General features: G+C 53.0%; 4 protein-coding genes across 5 annotated transcripts; 2 read left to right on the forward strand and 2 right to left on the reverse strand.

The window, feature by feature from the left end:
* The first annotated feature begins 3,840 nt into the window (after positions 1 to 3,840).
* CHCHD10 (coiled-coil-helix-coiled-coil-helix domain containing 10) lies at positions 3,841 to 5,162 on the forward strand. Its single transcript, XM_064726766.1, has 4 exons — positions 3,841 to 3,942; positions 4,026 to 4,209; positions 4,382 to 4,526; positions 4,913 to 5,162. Exons 1-4 carry the CDS (start codon positions 3,878 to 3,880, stop codon positions 4,930 to 4,932), a joined length of 414 nt encoding a protein of 137 aa, XP_064582836.1. The 5' UTR covers positions 3,841 to 3,877; the 3' UTR covers positions 4,933 to 5,162.
* Positions 5,163 to 6,468: 1,306 nt separating this feature from the next.
* Positions 6,469 to 9,739, reverse strand: C15H22orf15 (chromosome 15 C22orf15 homolog). Of its 2 annotated transcripts, none has more exons than XM_064727298.1 (5): positions 9,614 to 9,739; positions 8,126 to 8,212; positions 7,757 to 7,882; positions 7,437 to 7,511; positions 6,469 to 7,000 (listed from the first exon to the last, which is right to left on the reverse strand). In XM_064727298.1, exons 1-5 carry the CDS (start codon positions 9,636 to 9,638, stop codon positions 6,846 to 6,848), a joined length of 468 nt encoding a protein of 155 aa, XP_064583368.1. In that variant the 5' UTR covers positions 9,639 to 9,739; the 3' UTR covers positions 6,469 to 6,845. The 2 variants fall into 2 exon arrangements, with proteins under 2 accessions (XP_064583368.1, XP_064583366.1); XM_064727296.1 differs by having other exon boundaries at positions 6,470 to 7,038.
* Positions 9,740 to 11,565: 1,826 nt separating this feature from the next.
* Positions 11,566 to 12,415, forward strand: VPREB3 (V-set pre-B cell surrogate light chain 3). The gene is made up of 2 exons (XM_064727236.1): positions 11,566 to 11,614; positions 12,087 to 12,415. Exons 1-2 carry the CDS (start codon positions 11,566 to 11,568, stop codon positions 12,413 to 12,415), a joined length of 378 nt encoding a protein of 125 aa, XP_064583306.1.
* A 1,393-nt stretch (positions 12,416 to 13,808) lies between these two features.
* On the reverse strand, positions 13,809 to 19,886 carry SPRING1 (SREBF pathway regulator in golgi 1). The gene is made up of 5 exons (XM_064727295.1): positions 19,687 to 19,886; positions 18,780 to 18,936; positions 16,830 to 16,981; positions 16,192 to 16,305; positions 13,809 to 15,249 (listed from the first exon to the last, which is right to left on the reverse strand). The coding sequence occupies exons 1-5, from the start codon at positions 19,795 to 19,797 to the stop codon at positions 15,166 to 15,168; spliced, it is 618 nt and encodes a 205-aa protein (XP_064583365.1). The 5' UTR covers positions 19,798 to 19,886; the 3' UTR covers positions 13,809 to 15,165.
* Positions 19,887 to 19,953: the final 67 nt, after the last annotated feature.

The following is a 19,953-nucleotide window of genomic DNA, read 5'->3' on the forward strand; positions in this document are numbered from 1 at the left end:
GCACAAGCAAATTAAGACGAGCTGGAGCTCAAAGAGCAAAATAAAAGGAGGGCATGAGAAACCACTGCCTGCATACACCCAGTCCCAAATGATTCACGGAGTAATTTTGAGCAGCAAACAACGCATTGGTAAGAACTGGAGGGTTCTCTTCTGTCTTTTTTAGGGGGGGGTTGTCCACAAACAAAAATATTGGCGAACCCATCAGACGCTTTGTGCTGCTTTGAATAGCTTGCCCGGCTCCCCGAGCAAGCAATTTGCTGTAACCCAAATAACTGCAGTGCCCAGATGTGCCCCTGCACGCTCTCATGCTAAAAAGGAAGGTAAACTGGGAGCCAGGGCACCAAGTTACTCAGAAATTACTGATTTTTGAGTAAATCCTTCCAGAAGTATTCAAGAATTAGTTATTATCTTTCAGATTTATACGTCCCTAAATGCAGAGGCAAAACCTTCAAGTGTAGGCAAGCCCCAACAGCTGTGTAAGGAGAGATCTGGGGCAGGGAAGAAGAAAAAGACAAAATGAAGCCACTTCACTGAATCAAAGGGCAAAATGAGGGTGAAAAATAGCGGAATTTGGAAGTTTGGCTGGTCAAAGAGTGAAAATTTTTGTGAGGGTAATTGGATGTAAATGAGGCCTTCCTGCAGCGGGAGGATGGTCCCTCGAGAACTGGGGCAAAAACAGGGGGAAATGGGAAAAATGGTGAAAAAACAGGAAAAACGGGGAAAAATGGGGAATAAATTGGGAAAAATGGGGAAAAAATGGGGAAATGATCAGCAACTTGTCCTCCTTGAGAACTGCAAAAATGGGGCACATGAAAAACGGTGGAAAATGGGGGGAAAATGATGAAAAATGGGAAAAAACAGTGAGAAAATGGGAAAAAATGGGGGAAATGTCCTGGAACAGGCACTGGGCCACGGAGCAGGGCTGGCCCCCGATGATATGGGACTCGTCCTCCTCGGGAACTGGGGCAAAAACCAGAGAAAATGGGAAAAATGTGAAAAAGCAGGGGAAAAGGGGGAAATATGGGGGGAAAATGGGGGAAATATGAGGGGGGGGGAAAGATGGGGAAATGATCAGTGACTTGTCCTCCTTGGGAACTGGGGCAAAAAACAGGGAGAATGGTGAAAAAATGGGAAAAAACAGTGAAAAAAAAAAAAGGGAAAAAACGGGGGGAAATGGGGAAATGATCAGGGACTCATCCTCCTTGAGAACTGCAAAAATGGGGCAAAAACCATGGAAAATGGGGAAAGGCAGAGAGACCTGACACCACAACTGCGGGTGCGGGGCCTCTCCCGGTGGGGTGTGCGGGGTGGAGCTGTGTACACACCCAATTATCCCATTAGTAAAGCCGGAGTAGCTGCTCTCCTCAGCACAGAACAACTTTGTGTCTAATTAAGCAAATCCAAGCGTCCCAAAGAGGGAGCCCGGGATCCTTCAGCAAGTTCTTCTGGGCGTGCTGAAATAATGAATGGTGATTTCTTACAGCTGGGGCTCTGGCACTCCCTGTGCCCCTGAATCCGTGTTTTCCTCCCTCCAGCTCATGCTCCTCACAGCCAGGGCCTCCCTGAGCTCACCCATCCTCGTCTCCCCTTCCTCTGTCCTGTCCATCCCTCCTCTCTGCTCTCGTGGCTCCTCAGGACAGGGACACGCTCTTCCCTTCAAGGAAGGGAGCCAGACATCCCCAGGAGCTGGGAAAAGGGGAAAGTGCAGGTGCTGCTGGGGTGGGAACTTTGCAGCCCCGTTCCAGCGTTCCCAGCTGCTCGGCCCCTCTGTCGGTGGGAGAATTGAGGCAGGGAAAGAAATGCTGGGTGTGAAATTGCACTGCACAGCTCCTGGGGCACTGCAGGGGGAGGATTTGGGGGTGTTCCCCTCGCAGTGGGGTTTGTTTGGGAACCATCCTTGATCCTTTCCTTCCCTCGGGAGCTGCAGCTCCCCCTGCCCGCCCGGCTCCCGCACCGAGGGGCGGCTTGCTTTTCCAAACGCTTTTCTCTTCTCCCTCGTGCTGGAAATTTGACTCTACACAAACACTTCCACGGCAGCTAATTGCCAGCCCTGCAGAGGCTGAGCTCTCTAATTCCTGCCAGTCAATGAACCAGCCCAAAGAGCTGCTTTTCACAACTTGCTGAGTGCACGAACGCAGCCCTAGAGACACGACACAGCTGGGATATTTCTTTTTCCTGGACAGCTTCTGGATCCTTCTCAATTTTGGGAATTTTTTCTCTCCACTGGGGGAAGGAACACCCAAAGATAGAGGTGGCAACAAGGCCCGTTCCAGGGAGACACTGAGGGGCCCTGGAGACAAGTGGGGGTGCCAGGGAAGAGATAATTGTCAGGAAATTGGTCTGGAGGTAAAGCTGGCGTCGTCCAGCCTGTCTCTTCATTATTTGAGGGCTCATCATCATCTTTTCAAGGATTCCTCCTGCCCAACAATGTCCACGCCTTGCACAGCGCTCCTTGATCTCCTGGTTTGTATCCAGAGGGCTGCTGCAAAAATTGTTCTGCTGGTCACTGGTTCAGACCACATCATTCCTGCCTTCCCTCCTCGCCGGCAGCTCCTTGCCCTGCCCCAATTGCGGAGCGCTCGCATTCCCTCGTTCCCGCCGCCTTCATTGCCCGGTACAAGCCCCTTCACGCTCTCCGGGCCTGCCCCACACCCGGCAGAGCAGCTCCGAGCTCCGCAGAGCCCTGCCCGGGGAGCGGCGCCGTGTCCCGCCCTGCAGCGCCGAACCGGGGCCCTGTCCCGGGGCCGCTGTCCCTGCGCTCCCGGGGATCGTTCTGTTCCCGCAGGCGGCACAAGAGGGAACGGCCTCAAGTTGTGATGGAATGTTCGCCTTGGACATCAGGGACAGATTTGTGCACTGAAGGGGCTGCCCAGCCCCGCACGGGGTCACCGGCTGGGGGTGCTCGGAAACTGCGCGGTGCGGTACCGGGGACAGCGGGCACTGGGGACAATGGGCACTGGGGACAATGGGCACTGGGGACAGCGGGCACCGGGGACAATGGGCACTGGGGACACCGGGCACTGGCGGCCTTGGCTGAGCGCCTGCACTCAGTGGTTGTTTCGGTGTTCGGGTGTCTCGATGTTTCGGTGATCGGTCCCGTGATTGATCCTGTATCGATTCCGGGACCGGTTCCATTATTGATCCCGTGACCAGTTCCATGATCGATCCTGTGATTGATCCCGTTATCAGTTCTGTGATTGATACCATGACCGGTTCTATGATCGATCCCATGACTGATCCTGTGACCAGGTCCATTATTGAGTCCATGACCCATCCCGTGACCGGTTCCGTGATTGATCCCATGATCGGTTCCATTATTGATCCCGTGATCGATCCCGTGACCGGTTACATTATTGATCCCGTGACCGGTTCTATTATTGATCCTGTGATCAATGCCGTGACTGGTTCCATTACTGACCCCGTGACCGATCCCGTCACCTGTTCCATTATTGATCCCGTGATCGATCTCGTTACCAGTTCTATTACTGATCCCGTTATTGGGTCATAATCGATCCCGTGATTGATCCCGTCACCGGTTCTATTATCGATACCATGATCGATCCCGTCACTGGTTCCATGATCGAACCCCTGTTCGATCCCGTCCCCTGTTCCATTATCGATCCCGTGATTGGTTCCATTACCGATCCCGTTCCCAGTTCCCGCTCCCGGCCCCGCACGGTTCTCGCGCGCCCTCTGCCGGGGGCAGGCGGGCGGTACACGGGACTCCCCGCGCCTTCTACGCATGCGCTCTGCAGGAGCAGCTCCTTCCCACAGCGGGGCGTGGCCTGGCTGCAGCCGCCGTTTGCGCGTGCGCGCTGCGTCACGTGTGGGCGCGTGCCATTTAAAGGCGGGCGCGGGGCGGGGCGCGCTCACAGCCATGGCGCGCGGCAGCAGGAGCGTGTCCCGGCCCGCCAAGGCCCCCGCGCACCCCGCGCCCGCCAGGTACCGCGGCTCGGCTGGGCTCAGGCGGGCACACCGCGGCTCGCCGCCCCGCGCCGCCCCTCATGACTCCCTTCTCTCCGCAGCCCGGCCCCAGCGGCCCCGATGCCCGCGGCGCAGCCGGCGCAGCCCGGGCTGATGGCGCAGATGGCGAGCACGGCGGCCGGCGTGGCCGTGGGTTCCGCCGTGGGACACGTCGTGGGCAGCGCCATCACCGGTGCCTTCAGCGGCGGCTCCTCCGAGCCCGCCAAGGCGGCGGCGCCCGCCCAGGTGCGAGCGGGGCCGGGCCGTGCCCTTGGGCCGCCCTTGGGACAGGGGAGCGGGGCCGGGAGGGAGGGAGGGACGGACGGACAGACGGGCAGCCGTCCCTGCTGGAGGGGACGGGAGCGCGCTGGGCCCGGCGCCGCTGCCCCCGCCGGCCTGACCGGGCCCGTGGGCGCAGGAGCCGCCGGCCGTGCTGCAGCAGTCGCCGTACGGACCGTGCCACTATGAGATGAAGCAGTTCCTGGAGTGCGCCACCAACCAGCGGGACCTGACCCTGTGCGAGGGCTTCAACGAGGCGCTGAAGCAGTGCAAGTACAGCAACGGTGAGCGGGGCCGGGAGCTGCGGGAGGGAGCTGTGACAGCACAGCGCCGCAGAGGGCTTGAGGGTTACAGAAATGATTTTTTGGTATATAGCGCCCTTTAGGGCTTGAGTAGGAAGTAGTTGTGAATTTAGTCAGGAAGGCAGCTGGGAAGGGGAAATGATTGTGGCCAGGTCTCTGTGAAGGCTGGGAGGCTGCAGGCACCTTCTTAGAGAATCCACTCTTGCTGCCATGGGCAGCTCTCCCTGGCTGACTCTTTAATTCCTGCTGTATTTGGCACAAGCTTCTGTCCTTAGTGAGGTCATGGTCTGGTTACACTGGGTGAGAGAGCTTTAACTCCAGCTGCTGGAACGTGTTCCTAATGCTGACCTTCTGCTTCCTCCCTGCAGGTGTTTCTTCTCTCCTGTGAAGAATTGGCCCCCTCGTAGGGAAGAGGATCGTGGTGTAGAGCCCTGCTCTCCCCAAGGAGTGGCAGGACAGACAGAGCTGGAGGGAGCAGAGTGACCAGCCAGGAGTATTCTAGTGGTAATTCACTTCTGAACTAGTAGGGAAGGAAGGGAATGATTGGACCCAAGGGTCTTCGGTGTTCAGATAGCACTGTATTTATTACAGAGAAATAAAAGAATTTATTTGGACCTATCACCTGTGCATGTTCTTTATTTAATTCTCAAGCTAAAATCAAGCTACCAAAGCATGAACATTGTCAGCCGAAGGACAAGGCACAAGTGTGTATTCCTGGAAACAGGGGGTGCAGCCTAGCAGGGACTGGGCCTGCATGACTTGGCACAAGGGGATCCAGACACTGGCTGCCCTCCAGGCCAAGGAGAGGCTGAATGAGCTAAGCCAACACGTGTCCCATGGGATTTTCAGTGACAAATCACTTTCCTATAGATAACCTCTTCCTGAGTACCTGTCCTGCCCTCAGAGCTGAGTGTGACCTGTCTGGCTGTGGCACTGGGGTACAGTTGGCTGATGTGACTCTGAGGCTTTAGCAGGTTATGCAATGTTCTCAAGGGCACTGGCAGCAGGTGAAGTTTGGAGCTGCTTTGCTCTTGCAGTCACCTTGGCAGCACAGCCTCGTGATTGCTGCCCTGTCTGGCCTCCAGCAGGACACCCTGTTCCTCATGCTGGTCTAACAGGGAATTCTGAGGTTTCAGCTGGAGTTTTAGTGGCACAGCAGTGAAGCCAGGACACTTTCAGGTACTTAACTGATGCATTTTTCATGCCAGAATGAGTCTTTTAACCTTTGATCTGACTGTTGAATAAAGGGCAAGTTCTCAGCCCCTTGCTGGGATCTGTGAGGAAATCCAAATGTAGGTGGTAAATGCTGTTAGCAGGTACTGGGAGCTGGTGTTGAAAATCCTGCTCCTTCTAAATGTCACAGTCTTAAATTCTTGGCAGAGATACCCTGAGCTGTGCCTGGCCTTAGCAGGGGTGTCTGGTGTTCTGCTTAGAGACAGCCAAGGGAAAATGTAGATGGCAGAGATTAAAAGCCCAAGTGCTCCATGTGCTGAGAGCAGAGAGGAACCACTCCAAAGCTGCTTAACTCCCTTTAAGAAATAAGTGTATTATGCTGTTGGTGTGTTGCTCTGGGTGGAGAAGGAGCAGCAGCATCTGCAGCAGGTGTGTCCTGCCTTTACCCATCTTGGCACAGTGCTGCTCCTGCAGTTGTGCTGTCTCTGGAGCAGCTTTTCCTGGAGAAAGGGAAAAGTCCCTTTGAGAAATTGAGAAAAGTCCCTGCTGCAGTGGGAAGCAGCCCCAGCAGTGCTGGGAGTGCAGCTGGGTGGGGAGGAGGTGCAGGTTCTTGTCCCTGGGGCTGCAGGCCATGCCAGGGGGGCAGGAGGATGGAGCCTGTGCCTGGCTGTGATGCTGGGGTTGCTGGGTTTGTCAGGGTGCAGCTTTGTCACTATAGGACACAAAAGAACTCAAGCTCACACCGCTGTTCTCAAGGTGAAGAAAAAGGGAAGTTTATTTTCTGACTCTTAATATTTATAGTTTTCCAAGAGTGACAGTGGATTGGAGGGTGACAGTGCCACCTCTCCAATCACACTGGACAGACCAACAGTCCATCAACTTTCTCCTCCTCCATAAAGGAATACAAAACAATGAGTTATTTACAGAAAGTGTGTGAGAAAGTTCACTACAAGAATGTCAACATCAGAAGGCTCAGAAAATCTTAAAAAACCAGGGTGCCACAGCTTGGGATGTGTGAATCTCGGGGGGGACAGGAGATCCCAGGGAGAGAGGCTCAGTACAGGGGGCTCTGCTGTGCTGGAATAAGAACCTGGTGGGGGCTGTGCTCACCAGTGATGGGTCTGCCCCTCATCTAGGGGTGCTCTTGTGTTCCAGGCTCCTCTTGCTCTGTGAGGTGCTCCTGTTCCTGGCTCGGGTGCTGGTGTGAGGCTGAGCCCTCTGCAAGGAGCCCTTCTTCCTCTGCTCTGTCCTCTGGGTCTTTGCTGAGAGCTGCTGCAGCCGATCTGTGGGGTGACCAAGCCCCTCCAGAGTTGTTTCCCTGCTGTGTTGGTCAGTTGCCCATTACATGTTGAGCAAGGCACTGCCAACCTGTCAGACTACATCCTGGAGAGACACTTGAGGGTTTCCCAGTTTCTCCTGATGTCATTCCTCCCCATGGAATGACATCGAGGAGATGACTCTCTTTGCCAGGGGGACAAGCTGGACCAGGGCTCTGCCTGCTGTGGGCTGTCACTCCTAACTGGGAGGGGTCCTGCACAGCAGCCCGGCCTGTCCCCTCCCCTGGTGCCTGAGTGCCCTCACTGCCCCCAGGAGCCCTGGAGGAGCACAGGGGGATCAGAGGAGAGTCCCACAGGTGCTGTGTGAGGGCTGAGGGGGAACAGGAGTGATGCCTGCACCCCTGACTCCTCTGTGGAGGTGAGGTGGGTGCCTGGCTCTTACCTGGGAGCTCAGGGTAGTGTTTCCCCAGGTCCTCAAGCAAGGATTCGTAGCAGATGGCTTCAGAGTTTTCTTCTCCTGGCAGCAGAGTGGGAGAAATGGATTAGTCTGTAAACTGAAGGCTTGTAACTGGGGCAGCTGGTTCTGCCCAGGAAAGGTTCCTTTTCCCCTGGAGCAGCCCTTGGACAAACAAAGGCTCAGCTCTAGCTGTTCATCTGAGCAGGCCTCTGCCTCCTCAGAGCTCCTGGGTGTGTCCCAGTGGCTGCAGAGCAGAGCCCTCCCCAGAGCTGCCCCCAGAGCAGGGCTGGCTGCTCAGAACTCACGGACAGCTCTGAGGAGGATGTAGCGCTGCCTTCCCTGCAGGTGTTTACTGGCATATTCAGATGCAGGATCCTCCACCTTGCTCAGGTTCATCAGGGTGCCCTTTTCATCCATCAGATCAATGCAGTCTGGAGAGAGAGATGTGGAGAAGGAAGCCCAGGCTGCCCCTGTGGGGCCAACGTGAGCCTGAGGGGTTTAGAGGCATTTTCCTTGGCAAGTTACACTTAGAGCAGGATCTGGGCAGTGGGAGGATTGCTGTCCCTTTCCCTGTGTTTTGGGATGTTCTGTGACTCCCGTGTGACCCATTTGTTACCCTGTGCTGCTCTCTATGTGTGAGTGGCAGTCCCTTGGTGACCACAGAGCACTCCTACCTTCAGGCCTGCACTGGCACTTCCATTTCAGGTGGCCTGTGAGGGTCTGGACAGAGCAGAGCAGGTTCACCATCTCTTGGCAGTTGGCTGCAGACAGGGAATGAGACCTGAGATAGAAGTGTGGTCACCCCAAACCCAGGGACCACATGGGCACGGCAGGTGGCTCCGAGGTGCCCACTGTGGCCAGCAAAGGCAGGACCCCAGGTGGCACCAGCAGGGCCTTGGGCAGCTGAATTACAGCCATGGGTAAGTGCTGAGTGCTCCAAGGCAAGGGGAGAAGATGAGCACTTTCATTTGGGGAGAATGGTTCTGATTGATGAAGAGTCTCTGTCCTTCAATTTGTTTCATCAGCAGGAGTAGGAAAAAGCAGAGTCTGTGCCAGTGCCCTCCTACGAGCTGGTGCCAGTCACACGGGGAAGGAGCTGCAGATTGTGGCTGAGTCACCCAGGATATTTTGGCCATGAACTCTGACCGAGTTTGTCACAATTGAGAAATCCCCCAGGGCTGACACACGTCAGCACCCAGGGCTGGGGATCCAATTCAAATAGCAGAGGGAGCAAAGGCTTGGGACTGTGTGTGTGTGATGGCTCAGCCACGAGTGTCTGGGGCAAGGCCAAGGCTTCCAGCCAGCTGGGTAAGGTCAGCAGAGGGGCTGCTTGTTCCTTCCCACAAATGCCTGCTCTCTGACACTCAGAGCCAGGATTGCAGCCAGGGAACTCTTCCCACACAGCCCAGAACACAGGAGCTCTGCTGGCAGCTGCCACTGGTGCCCCACGGCTCTTCTGGTTATCTCTCCATAAGCAGGGCCCCCTCTGGTGCTTTCCCAGAGCTGCCAGGCTGGGAACTCCTCCTGAGCTGCCACAGACATCTTTCATGAAAAATCCTTTCCTTAGGATTTTTCCTCCTAAGAAGCTGACAGGCCTCAGGAGCAAAATGTAAACAATGGTTATCTGCTGCTGTGGAATGCAACAGGTGCATCTGGGATTGGTCTCATGGGGTTGTTTGTAATTAATGGCCAATCACAGTCAGCTGGCTTGGACAGAGAGTCCAAGCCACAAGCTTTTGTTATCATTCTTTCTTTTTCTATTCTTAGCTAGCCTTCTGATGAGATCCTTTCTTCTATTCTTTTTAGTATAGTTTTAATATAATATATATCATAAAATAATAAATCAGCCTTCTGAAACATGGAGTCAGATCCTCATCTCTTCCCTCATCCTCAGACTCCTGTGACCACTGTCACACTCACCCCAGCCTCCCTCCCCGTGCTTAGCTCAGCTCTGCTGGCCTGCTTTCCCTCCATGATTTGGAGTGTAGAGGTAACAGATCTCCCTTTTTGAAAAGCAGTGATGTGCAGGATGCTGCCGTGCCTGGCAGAGCTCTCCTGCCCGTCCCCTCAGCCCTGGGCACTGCTGAGCCCCGGGTGCTGTGTCCCTGCCTGCCCCTGGTGGGGTGACAGGGTGGCCCAGGTGCCCGGCTGCCCTCACCTACCTCCGAATCTCACTGTGGCGAACATGGTGCTGCTGCCGGGTCCCTCCCTGCAGGCAGCGCTGGGAGCTGCGGCACAGCCCCGGACAGACAGACTCCATCCCCACGGACTGTTGTGGTTTCAGTAGCCAGATTGCCCAGCAACAGGGAGTGAATGGCCCCTGCAGATTGCCGAGCCTCCTGCGGGGGGAGAGGGGAGGCAGAGCTAAACAGCAGCCTGTGGGAAGGCTGCCTGCTCCATGTGGTCCCAGAGGCTCTGAATTTCAGACTTTCTGGAGTCTCGTGGTGTTTCCTGGCGCCCCCATTTGTCCTGCAGCTCATCTGGGCTGTGGTGGTGCCACATCTGCTCACCCTGCTCCTAGCTGAGGCCAGCACTGCTGCAAGGCCAGCCTGGCCTGCTGTGTGACATGGCTGATGCCACTGGAGAAATCCCCGAGGATCCTGCTCAAAACCTGCTCTGTGGCATGGGGTTTTGCAGCCCCGTGGTGGACATGGTCATGTGCTGCCTGCATCTTCTGTTTGGTGCCCAAATGTTGCTGTGCAAGTGTTCCTGCAGCCAGGGCCCTGTAGCATCATCCCCTTTTCCATGTGGAAAACATGGATGGAATCATGTCCCTGGGCTGCTCAGCAATGGGGAGGCAGGAATGGAGGGAACCAGTAACAACACTGATGTGCTGCATTATCCAGTGCTCACTGCTGTGAGGACAAATTCCCTTTCTCTGGAATGCCCCTCTTTGCATGAGGAGGGGATTTCCCTCTGTCTTGCCAGGTTTCATTTCACAGTCAGCCTAATCCATGGACTTGGCCTGCTCAGAGACTGGGACAAAGTGTGTGTGTTTGACACTCCTCCCCTGGGACAAGTGCAGGGAGACCTGTGTTCATCTTGGCACCACTTGGCAGAATGTGGGGAGTGCTGGTGGGCAGCAGCTGCACCTGCAGGGTGCTCCTACCTGCCAGAGCTCATCAAACACAAACTGCTGATATCCGCAGGTACAAACTTGCAAACGTCTTTGTTTGGGGATGCTGTGGGTGCTGCAGAGGGATAGAGCGGCTGTACCCTCCCCAGAGGGTGGTGATGAGGTGGCACTGGCAGGGCTGAGCCTGCCTGGGGAGGGCAGGAGGTGCCCAGCAGCTCTGGCACATGAGAGGTGCCCGCTGCCCTCACGGCTGGGGACAGCCCGGGCTGGCGGCCATGTGACACAGTGGCCCCGTGGCAGGTGTCACAGGCGGGAGTGGCTTCACGCCCGCTGAGCTGGTGGCCGTTGCTGTGACAGTCTGCTGTCCTTCCGCAGCAGCTGTGCTGAGCCACCTCTCCCTGGGGACACCAGCTCTCCCTGGGGACACCACACCTCCTGCCCGCTGGCCTCAGCACCCACCCACCCAGCAGGGCTGCCCACGCTGCTGCTCCTGAGGGGGCCCTGGCCAAGAGGCAGCACCCGCAGCACCTCCCTGCTGCAAGTTCTGCTGAGACCCTGCCCAGTCATTCCTGCCACAGTGATGGAGCTGCATGAAGGCAGCAGCAGCTTTCTTTCTGTCGTTTCTGTGAAGGGACAGCTCCCTTCTCCCTGGTGGCCCCCAGGCTGCTGCCTGCCCAGGGCATCCTTGGCATGGTGTGGCTCAGGCTCCTGCATGCCTGGCAGCAAAGGGCGTGAGTGTGGGACTGCAGGAAACCTCTCTGCTCCTCCCATCAGCAAAGAGAGATGGTCAGCGATGCCCAGGGCATGGGGTGAGCTGTGGGTGTGCTGGTGCAGCTGAAGGAAATGGGTTGAGGTGAAGGTGGGTGGCTCTCACCCCTCCCTGAAGCCCAGCTGCAGCAGAGCGAGCAGCCCCGGGGAGCAGAGTCCCTGAGCCCCCCGTGTCATTTACATACACCCCGCCAGGCCACAGCACGGCACCCGGGCTTGTGCAGCACCCAGAGCTGCTCTGAAACAGCCTCCCTGCCCCTGCCTCCTGCCATGGCCCTGGGAGTCACAGCCCTGCTCCTGCTGGGGACGCTGGGCACAGGTAAGGGGGGGAGGCAGCTCTGCCTGGGGGCACTGCAGGTGGAGGGCAGGCTGGGCTCTCCAAGGGGGTTGGTTTGAGTAGGGGGCTTGTGATGTGATGAGCAGGGTGGTGGCTGGGGAATGTTTTGTGGAGTTAGTGATGGGTTGTTAGTGTCCCCCTTCTCATTTGGGGACAAAGGGTGATGTGGGACACGGCTCAGCCTGTCCCTAACTGCATTCCCGGTGCGTGCAGCTGCCAGGGCTCAGCCCATGCTAAGCCAGCCCCACTCGGTGTTGGTGCTGGGCACAGGTGAGGGGGTGAGGCAGCTCTGTTGGGCACTGCAGGTGGAGAGCAGGCTGGGCTCTCCAAGGAGGCTTGGTTTGAGTAGGGTGTTTGTGATGCGATGAGCAGGGTGGTGGCTGGGGAATGTTTTGTGGGCTGTGATGGGGGACACAGCTCAGCCCATCACTAACTGCATCCCCGGTGTGTGCAGCTGCCAGGGCTCAGCCCGTGCTCAGCCAGCCCCACTCGGTGTTCGTGCAGCCCGGGCAGAGCGCTCGGCTCTCGTGCACGCTGAGCCCGCAGTACAACATCAGCCACTTCGGCATCTCCTGGTACCAGCAGCGCCCGGGGCACTCCCTCACGTACCTGCTCTACTACAACTCCGAGAGAGACAAGCACAAGCCTGCCAGGACTCCCGAGCGCTTCTCGGCCACCAAGGACCTGGCCAGCAACGCCTGCATCCTCACCATCGCCGCCGCCTGCCAGGACGACAGTGGCACCTACTACTGTGCCCTGTCCCCAGCCCTCAGGTGGCTCTAGAGAGCGGCAGCCCTGGGAGGGATGGTTAAAATCCACCTTTGCATTGAGACATAAACTTGAAAGAATTTCGGGATTTTAGAGGAGCTGAGGTTTTAGTTAAAGTTAAGCCTTTAATATTAGAGTTTATCAAAGTAAATAGGTAGGCCTTGATGAAGTTAAGAGTTAGTAGTTAACTGATATTTGATTGCTTGTCCACATAATGTTTGGTTAGCTGGGTTTATAATGAAGAATATAGAAACTGATAAATAGCTTTTAGGTACATAAGACAACTGTAGGCCTCCTCTGCTCTGAAACCAATTGAAGATGAGGAATGGGAGTTTTACCAATGGGTTCATTTATCATATTTGCATTGAAAAGGCAGAAAGGTCAGAACGAGGAAGACTTCATTTACTTCCTCATTTTGGGACCCCTCCCCATGAAAGGTACCATTGACCCATTTCAAGAAACAAACTACGCATGCTTAAAAGCTTTTGAACTAATTACCTTACAAATCGGGGACTGGGATGTACCAAAGTTATGAATATGCATTTGTATTTTGGGTATTCAATACTTGTATAGATAAAAGGACTCTGTAAGCACCAGTAAATTGTGATGTGTATTTGGGAGTTATCCCACAATAAACATACTTTCTAACTCTAAACTGTTAGAGAGCCTTTGTCCGCCACAGTTGGATATCGGTACTAGATCAATATCCATATTTTTAATAAATCAGCATGCTCGAGCAGGCCCGGCAGTGCTGCAAGCTCCTCTTTGTCCCCAAGCGTCCCTCACGGGGCATCAGAGCCGGGCATGGCTGCAGAGCGGGAGGATGAGGGCTCGGCCTCGGCCTGGCTGTCCCGGGCTCTTCCAGCACCCGGCATTAGGCGGCTTCCCCACCTGGCTGTGGCTTCCGCAGAGTTTAATTAATGTTAATAAAGGTAATAAAGACTAATCCTGAGCCGCGGCTCAGCTCGTGTTTCCCTGGGCCGTGAGGGGCTGCGGGCCTGGCGGGGTCTGGGCCGGGGGATGCCCTCACCCACCCCTGGAGCAGCCCCCGGTGCCACAGCACAGCTCCCGAGGGGACAGGGACACGCGTGGCCCCGCGGAGACGCTGTGGGGACGTTTTCTCACAGAAGGATGAAAGATTTTCCCACAAAATTCCCACACAATTGGGGAAAATGCCGGGATGGCCGCATTGCGCATGCTCAGCTCGGCGTGCCCCCGGCGGCGGGAGTTAGGACCGAAGGGCGGGTATGGACGTCACGTGAGGGGTAGCCGGCGCTACCATTGGCTCAGGGGAAGGTAAAACTAGGGCGTTTCACTTCCGGGTTACCTCAGTGCGCGTCAGGTCCCGCGGCGGTCGGGTCGGACGCGGCTGCTGCCCTGCTCGCGTGAAAAGCCAATGCTCACAAAGTAGACAGAAGAGTCCTGCAACTTTATTCGAATAAAGGGAGACAGTCCGCTACGCCATACCCCCGTGGGGTCTCTGTCGAGATTTCGGAGCACGCAGTCTCCTTTTATCCTAAACTCCCGGGCGCAGGTTGCTGTCTTCCTTTCCCCATTGCCTGAGGTACAGTGGCAGGAGCTGGGCACTGGGTTGTGTAAAGCAAGCAGGGGATAATGAATTCTTGTCTTCTTAACTGAGTCCTGTTTAATACGTTTGTCAAAGGTGAAGATCAGCTGGAATTTGGTGCAATGGGTTCCAGGGGCTTAAAGGAAGCTGCTGTTTGCTGCCTGAGATGCAGATGTCAAACATTTCAGGATCTGGAGCAGGCTGGAAAGGCACAGGCAGCTCTGGGAAAGGTGCTGGGGGAGCTCAGCTCCACCCTTTGGCCTCCTGCACAACCAGGAGTGAATTTGAAATACCGAGGCCTGAACAAGTTCAAGCAAACAAATCTTCCCAGCTCCCTGTCAGCAAGTGGGCAGCAGAGAGCTGCTCACAAATCTGGACTCCTCTTTGAGGAAACTGCTGCAGAGTAACAAGGAAAGTGTTTAGAGACAATAAACATCCCATCCTGGGCAGATCCCTGCTCTTCTGTTGTGCTATGAGACTGTGGCAGAACCAACTCCATTGGAGTTCTGAATGGTTAAACTCACTACGAGGAACATATTGACTATAGTGACAAATCCCAATACAATTCCTTTAGACTAAGGAGGAAAAAAGCCCCTACCAACTTTAGTCAGGATCTAAAATATCCCTTCTAGCTGACACAGCAGAGCAGGGACTGAAAGGCATCCACAATTAGCTATGCAAAGCATCTGTACTTTCAGCCAGTGACCCATATAAAATGAATAAATAATTCATAATTACATATGTAGTGTACACCATGCACGCCAAGAAGGGCTCCAGAGAGAGAAGCACAGTGGGCATGCTTTGCCCTCTGAAAGGAAAAGTCCTCCAGTTACTTCTGTCACCCTGGAAAGTCTCTGAGACCCAACTGAACCTCCATTTACAGCTGCAAAGCCACATTAGATATTTTCCCCATGATGTTCTACAGCCTAGATTGACTCCATGATTCCTGAAATTCAGAGGAAGTATTCAAAGAATGCACTGGCACAGCAGCACAGCACCAGCACTCCAAAGCAGGTGCACAATAAATTGAAGAAAGCAGGATTCAGTCTCAAAAGTTCATTACTTCCTCTCTTCTGGGTTTGCCCCCACACCCAAGGCAAGTTTTTTACACCGAGGCTTTGGTAAAGCAACAGCTGCTGTCTGGTCCTTTTGGATTCAAGGTTCCAGTTCCTTCCTCTGCTGCTCAGATGTGCAGCTCTCAGACAGGCAGCAGCTCTGGGGGGTACTCCCCATAGCAGTATTTGGCAATTGGGTCTCTGTAGGTGTTCTCATGCTGCACACTCTGCCAGGAAAGGAGGAGAAGCTTTAACAAAATACACACAGTGAAACAAGGCATCCCTTCACTGAGGGACAAATTGCACAGAGTTTAGGCACAGGCAAAAAAAAAAAATTCCCAAATTATTCTAGACATCAGAGTGCCTTTGGATCAAAGAATTCTGCACTGCCAGCACACAAGAGCCAGCTGATTACAGCACTGGAATGTTGAACCAGAACCTCCTTTTCAACAGAGTACCCAAGTAGGTGGGAAAAGATTTAATTTAAAAAATTAGATCTGTTTAGGCAGTATCATCAAATGTTCTAAGCAAGCAGACCACAATGAAGTTGCAACTTGAGATGTGTGCATTTCTCTTGACAAAAACTAGAGTTCAGATTTTATGGGTAAAACATCCCAGTAACTTTGGAGACATCTGGAACTCCATCTTTTGTTTGCAGTCCATCCCTATTGCTACCTGAAATACCAAAGCTGCAGGACATGGCCAACAGCACTTTCTAAACAGGCCACTGCTTGCTTAGAGCAAAACTTCTGCTAAAATCACATGGGTAACAGAGATTCACCTTAATAATTAGCAGAGAAATTACAGCACAGTTTTGAGTTCCCATGCAGGTGATTGTCAGTACAGGGTGACTCTGCAGCTGCACCATAAAATAAAAAACATTCTGAGGCTACTGGGAACAGCTCTCACTGTCTTTATCCCAATGAGATCTTCCCCAGAACTCATCTGAGATCTTCACTGGTCACTGAACTCAGGCTCTTTTTGGTTAAGCCCCTATTTTCTACAGAGAATGTGCAACTCATCCTGTTCTATATAAAGTGCTTTCCCTTCAGGCTGGCTCTCAGCCAGAGCCTCAGCTTTTATGAAAACACAAATACAACACACCTGTTCAATTCACAGCACTGAGCCCATTTCCCAAGGGCATTTTTGGACATGTGCTGGTGCCTCACCTGTGATGAAGTCCTGCACTTGGCCAGACACAGCTCAAAGTGATCCTCCACGGCCATGAAGAGGTTCTGGAAGGCCATCGCCGCCCGGTTCAAGAACCGCTCCAGGAGGTGTTGCTGAAGTGGGCAGCAAAGAGAAGGCAAAAATCAGAAACACTCAGCTCCAGCAGGGAGCAATCAGAGCCCACCCCAGCCTGCAAAGCTCAGGTATCAAAGGAACAGTAAGGAACTCCACTTAGGATTTCTAGCAAGCACTGAGAGGCTAATGCCTCAGAACCCCAGCAGCAGGACAAGAATCTAAGAGAAGCTCACAGAAAAAGGGGAACTTACAATTAAAAAACTAATACTGGCTGCAGTAACTCTTCTGCAATCATTGCTCTTCAGCAAATGCAATTCTCCTGAAGCTGAAACACTTTTCAGGACTCCCAGTATTTACTCCCAAAGGTGGGATGGATGAGTTTAGTTAAAGCTTTATTTATAGCTTGCCATACACTCCTTGGAGGCTTTCCTCATCATTCCAAGAAAAGGAACTAATAAATAACTATAATCCCTCTAATAAAGCTCCTCACAAAGAAGCCCTTTTAGCCACAGAGGGACCCCAGCAGCTGAGAACCCCTGGAAAGCAGGAGGGAATCCATCACCTTGCTGGGCTGCAGGCAGCAGGACACGCAGAACTCGTAGATGCTGCAGCAGCCGTTGGGCAGGCAGCTGTCACAGCTGTACAGCTTGGTGCTGGGCACGTGCACATTGCAGCAGCCATTCACCAGCAGGTCCTTCCTCTCACAGATGTAGCCTGGAAAACAGCAACAGGAGTGACAACTGACAAGGCACACCCCTCTGTGTGTCCTGTGGAAATCTGCAGTAAGGATCACAATCCCAAAGAGCAGGTTTGTTTGTTATTTAGTGGGTTATGATCCCCCTCAGTCCTGTGCAGCCACTCTTTGAAATGGAGAGCAGTGGTTCAGACAGCCTGGTGTTATCTGCACAGCCAGCACATCCTACTTTAATGTATGCTCTATATACACCAAGAGTATTTAAATGCACATTATTTCAGTTCTGGCTTTTTTTTGGGCACAGTTCCTTGTTGTGAAAGGGGAAATGGGATTGGCATTGATTATATTGGAAAAAAACCCACAACACACCTTTTTGCAACAGATAATTCTCTTACAGTTCAGTATGAAGAGACTTAGGTTTATCCATGAAGGACAGTGTAATATTCATTGCTGAGTGGAATCCTTAACAGTATAGAAATATGGTGTATATTACAGAATATACACCATATTAAATATATATAGAAACAGTACTACCACAGTGTTAGACAGTGAGAGAGCTGTAATTTTTAGAGATCTTATGAACTGGCACTAAGCCTAAGTCAGACAGTGCCAAATGTAACATTGATGCAAATCACAAAAGATGTGGTGGGTTCTCTGCAGCCTTGATTTGTGGCTAAGAGAGAGCCAGGTCAAAGCAAGAATCACAATCCCAAAGAACAGGTTTGTTTGTTATTTAGTGGGTTATGATCCCCCTCAGTCCTGTGCAGCCACTCTTTGAAATGGAGAGCAGTGGTTCAGACAGCCTGGTGTTATTTGCACAGCCAGCACATCCTACTTCAATGTATGCTCTATATACACCAAGAGTATTTAAATGCACATTATTTCAGTTCTGACATCTTGTTTTGGGCACAGTTCCTTGTTGTGAAAGGGGAAATGGGATTGGCATTGATTATATTGGAAAAAAACCCACAACACACCTTTTTGCAACAGGTCTGTGTCTGAATAATTCTCTTACAGTTCAGTATGAAGAGACTTAGATTTAGCCAGTGTAATATTCATTGCTGAGTGGAATCCTTAACAGTATAGAAATATAGTGTATATTACAGAATATACACCATATTAAATATATATAGAAACAGTACTACCACAGTGTTAGACAGTGAGAGAGCTGTAATTTTTAGAGATCTTATGAACTGGCACTAAGCCTAAGTCAGGCAGTGCCAAATTTAACACTGATGCAAATCACAAAAGATGTGGTGGGTTCTCTGCAGCCTTGATTTGTGGCCAAGAACCATCCAGGTCTAAGCAACAAGCACAGTGCAGGGCAGGAAAGTCTTTAGCTTCCACTGCTTGGAACAAGTGGTTAATAACCTTGGGTTTACAAGGTCAGACAAGCTCGTTAACTGTGACTGAGCACTAATTGCACCAGCCCTGAGCTGCCTCCATGCAAGGCCAAGGTTTCCTCAGTTGCTCTCCCCCTGACAGCAGCAGAGGGAGACACAAAGAGCTCTGCAAGCAGCCACAGCAAACTGAGCAGGACTCAATGTCTGGGTTCTGTGCAAAGTAACTGGAATTCTTTGAATTTTAGGTGGTCACACTCACACAGCCCTGGGCCTGAGCCTGGTGTGCACACAACCAAAGCAGCAGCACCTGCAGCCACAGTGAAATTCAGGCAGCCAGGAGAACAGGCCAAGAGCTGAGTGAAAATGCCTTAATAAAGAGCAGCTGTTCCATCAAAGTGTCATCAGCAGTCAGAGAGGCAAAGCAGCATTCAGCACTGCCATATGCAGAATAAATTCAACTAAATATCAACTGTACCCAGTTCATCTGTAATGAGGAGCTTCCCCTGCACAGAGTTCCTGCACTGGTTGCTCAGCTGGCTGCTGTTCCCCGAGCTGAACTTCACCTTCCACATGATGGGCTGCTCATGCTCCTGCACTTGGAGGAGAGTCCGATCTCTCACCATCCTCTCTTCCTGCAAGGAAAAACAGGAATGCAACCAAACATGCCAGCTCCTCCTGCCACTTCAATCCACCAGGATTAAAGATGCCTAGTACTTGTAAACTCCCCAGCACAGGAAATTCCACCATCAATATTGCAAACAATTTACTAGTTGTAGTATTTTATTTCATACTTCAACAGAAGACACACGGTACAGTAAAGTCAGGGTATTCCAGTTCACTGTGGATCAGCTAACACAGCTGAACTCAGTCACTACAACCACAATAGTATATTTTATATTAAATAGAATAGCTGAACATATTTTATATGCATATTTTATATTAAAGTACATGATATATTAAATATATATTAAATAAATAATATATATTAATATAATGTTAATATACAATAATATAATATGTATTAATATATAATATATAAATATATAAAGTATATTTTATATTCAATATAATAGCTGAACATATTTCTCATTCATGAGCCCTTTGTGGGCTCAGTGGAACCACCACTCCCAAGAGACACAACAACAACACCCACCAAACCCAGTGGAGACTTTCTTTTCCCAGTTTTGGTTCAAAACGCTGCTGCTGCCAAACACAGAAGCAGGCATTCCAATTTTAAACTCTTGCATCCATTCAATATTTATAACGTCATTCTTAGGGCAGCATCACCCAGGGTGCGGTGACAGCACCTGGAGAACGAGACAGCCCGTGCCATATGGGCAGGTCTAACCCAGCCGCGGCCGCGGGGCCCGGCCGGCACTGACCTGCTTGAAGGTGCTGCTGATGAAGTAGACGAGCGAGAGCCCGAACACGACGCCGAGCACCCAGCGCTTCCGGAGCAGCCTCCGCCAGAGCACAGCCCCGCAGGGCACCATGGCCGGGCTCGGGGCAGCGCGGGCCCGGGGCCGGCATCACCGGCGGGCGCAGCGAGCCCCGGGCGGCCCCAGCGCGGCCCCAGCGCGGCCCGAGCGCTTCCGCCGGCGGGCGGGGCGGGAGGGCGGAAACCGCGGCCGGGCGTGCGCGGGGCGGCA

Source organism: Zonotrichia leucophrys, chromosome 15 (genome assembly GCF_028769735.1).
Source record: "Zonotrichia leucophrys gambelii isolate GWCS_2022_RI chromosome 15, RI_Zleu_2.0, whole genome shotgun sequence".
NCBI classification, from domain to species: domain Eukaryota; kingdom Metazoa; phylum Chordata; class Aves; order Passeriformes; family Passerellidae; genus Zonotrichia; species Zonotrichia leucophrys.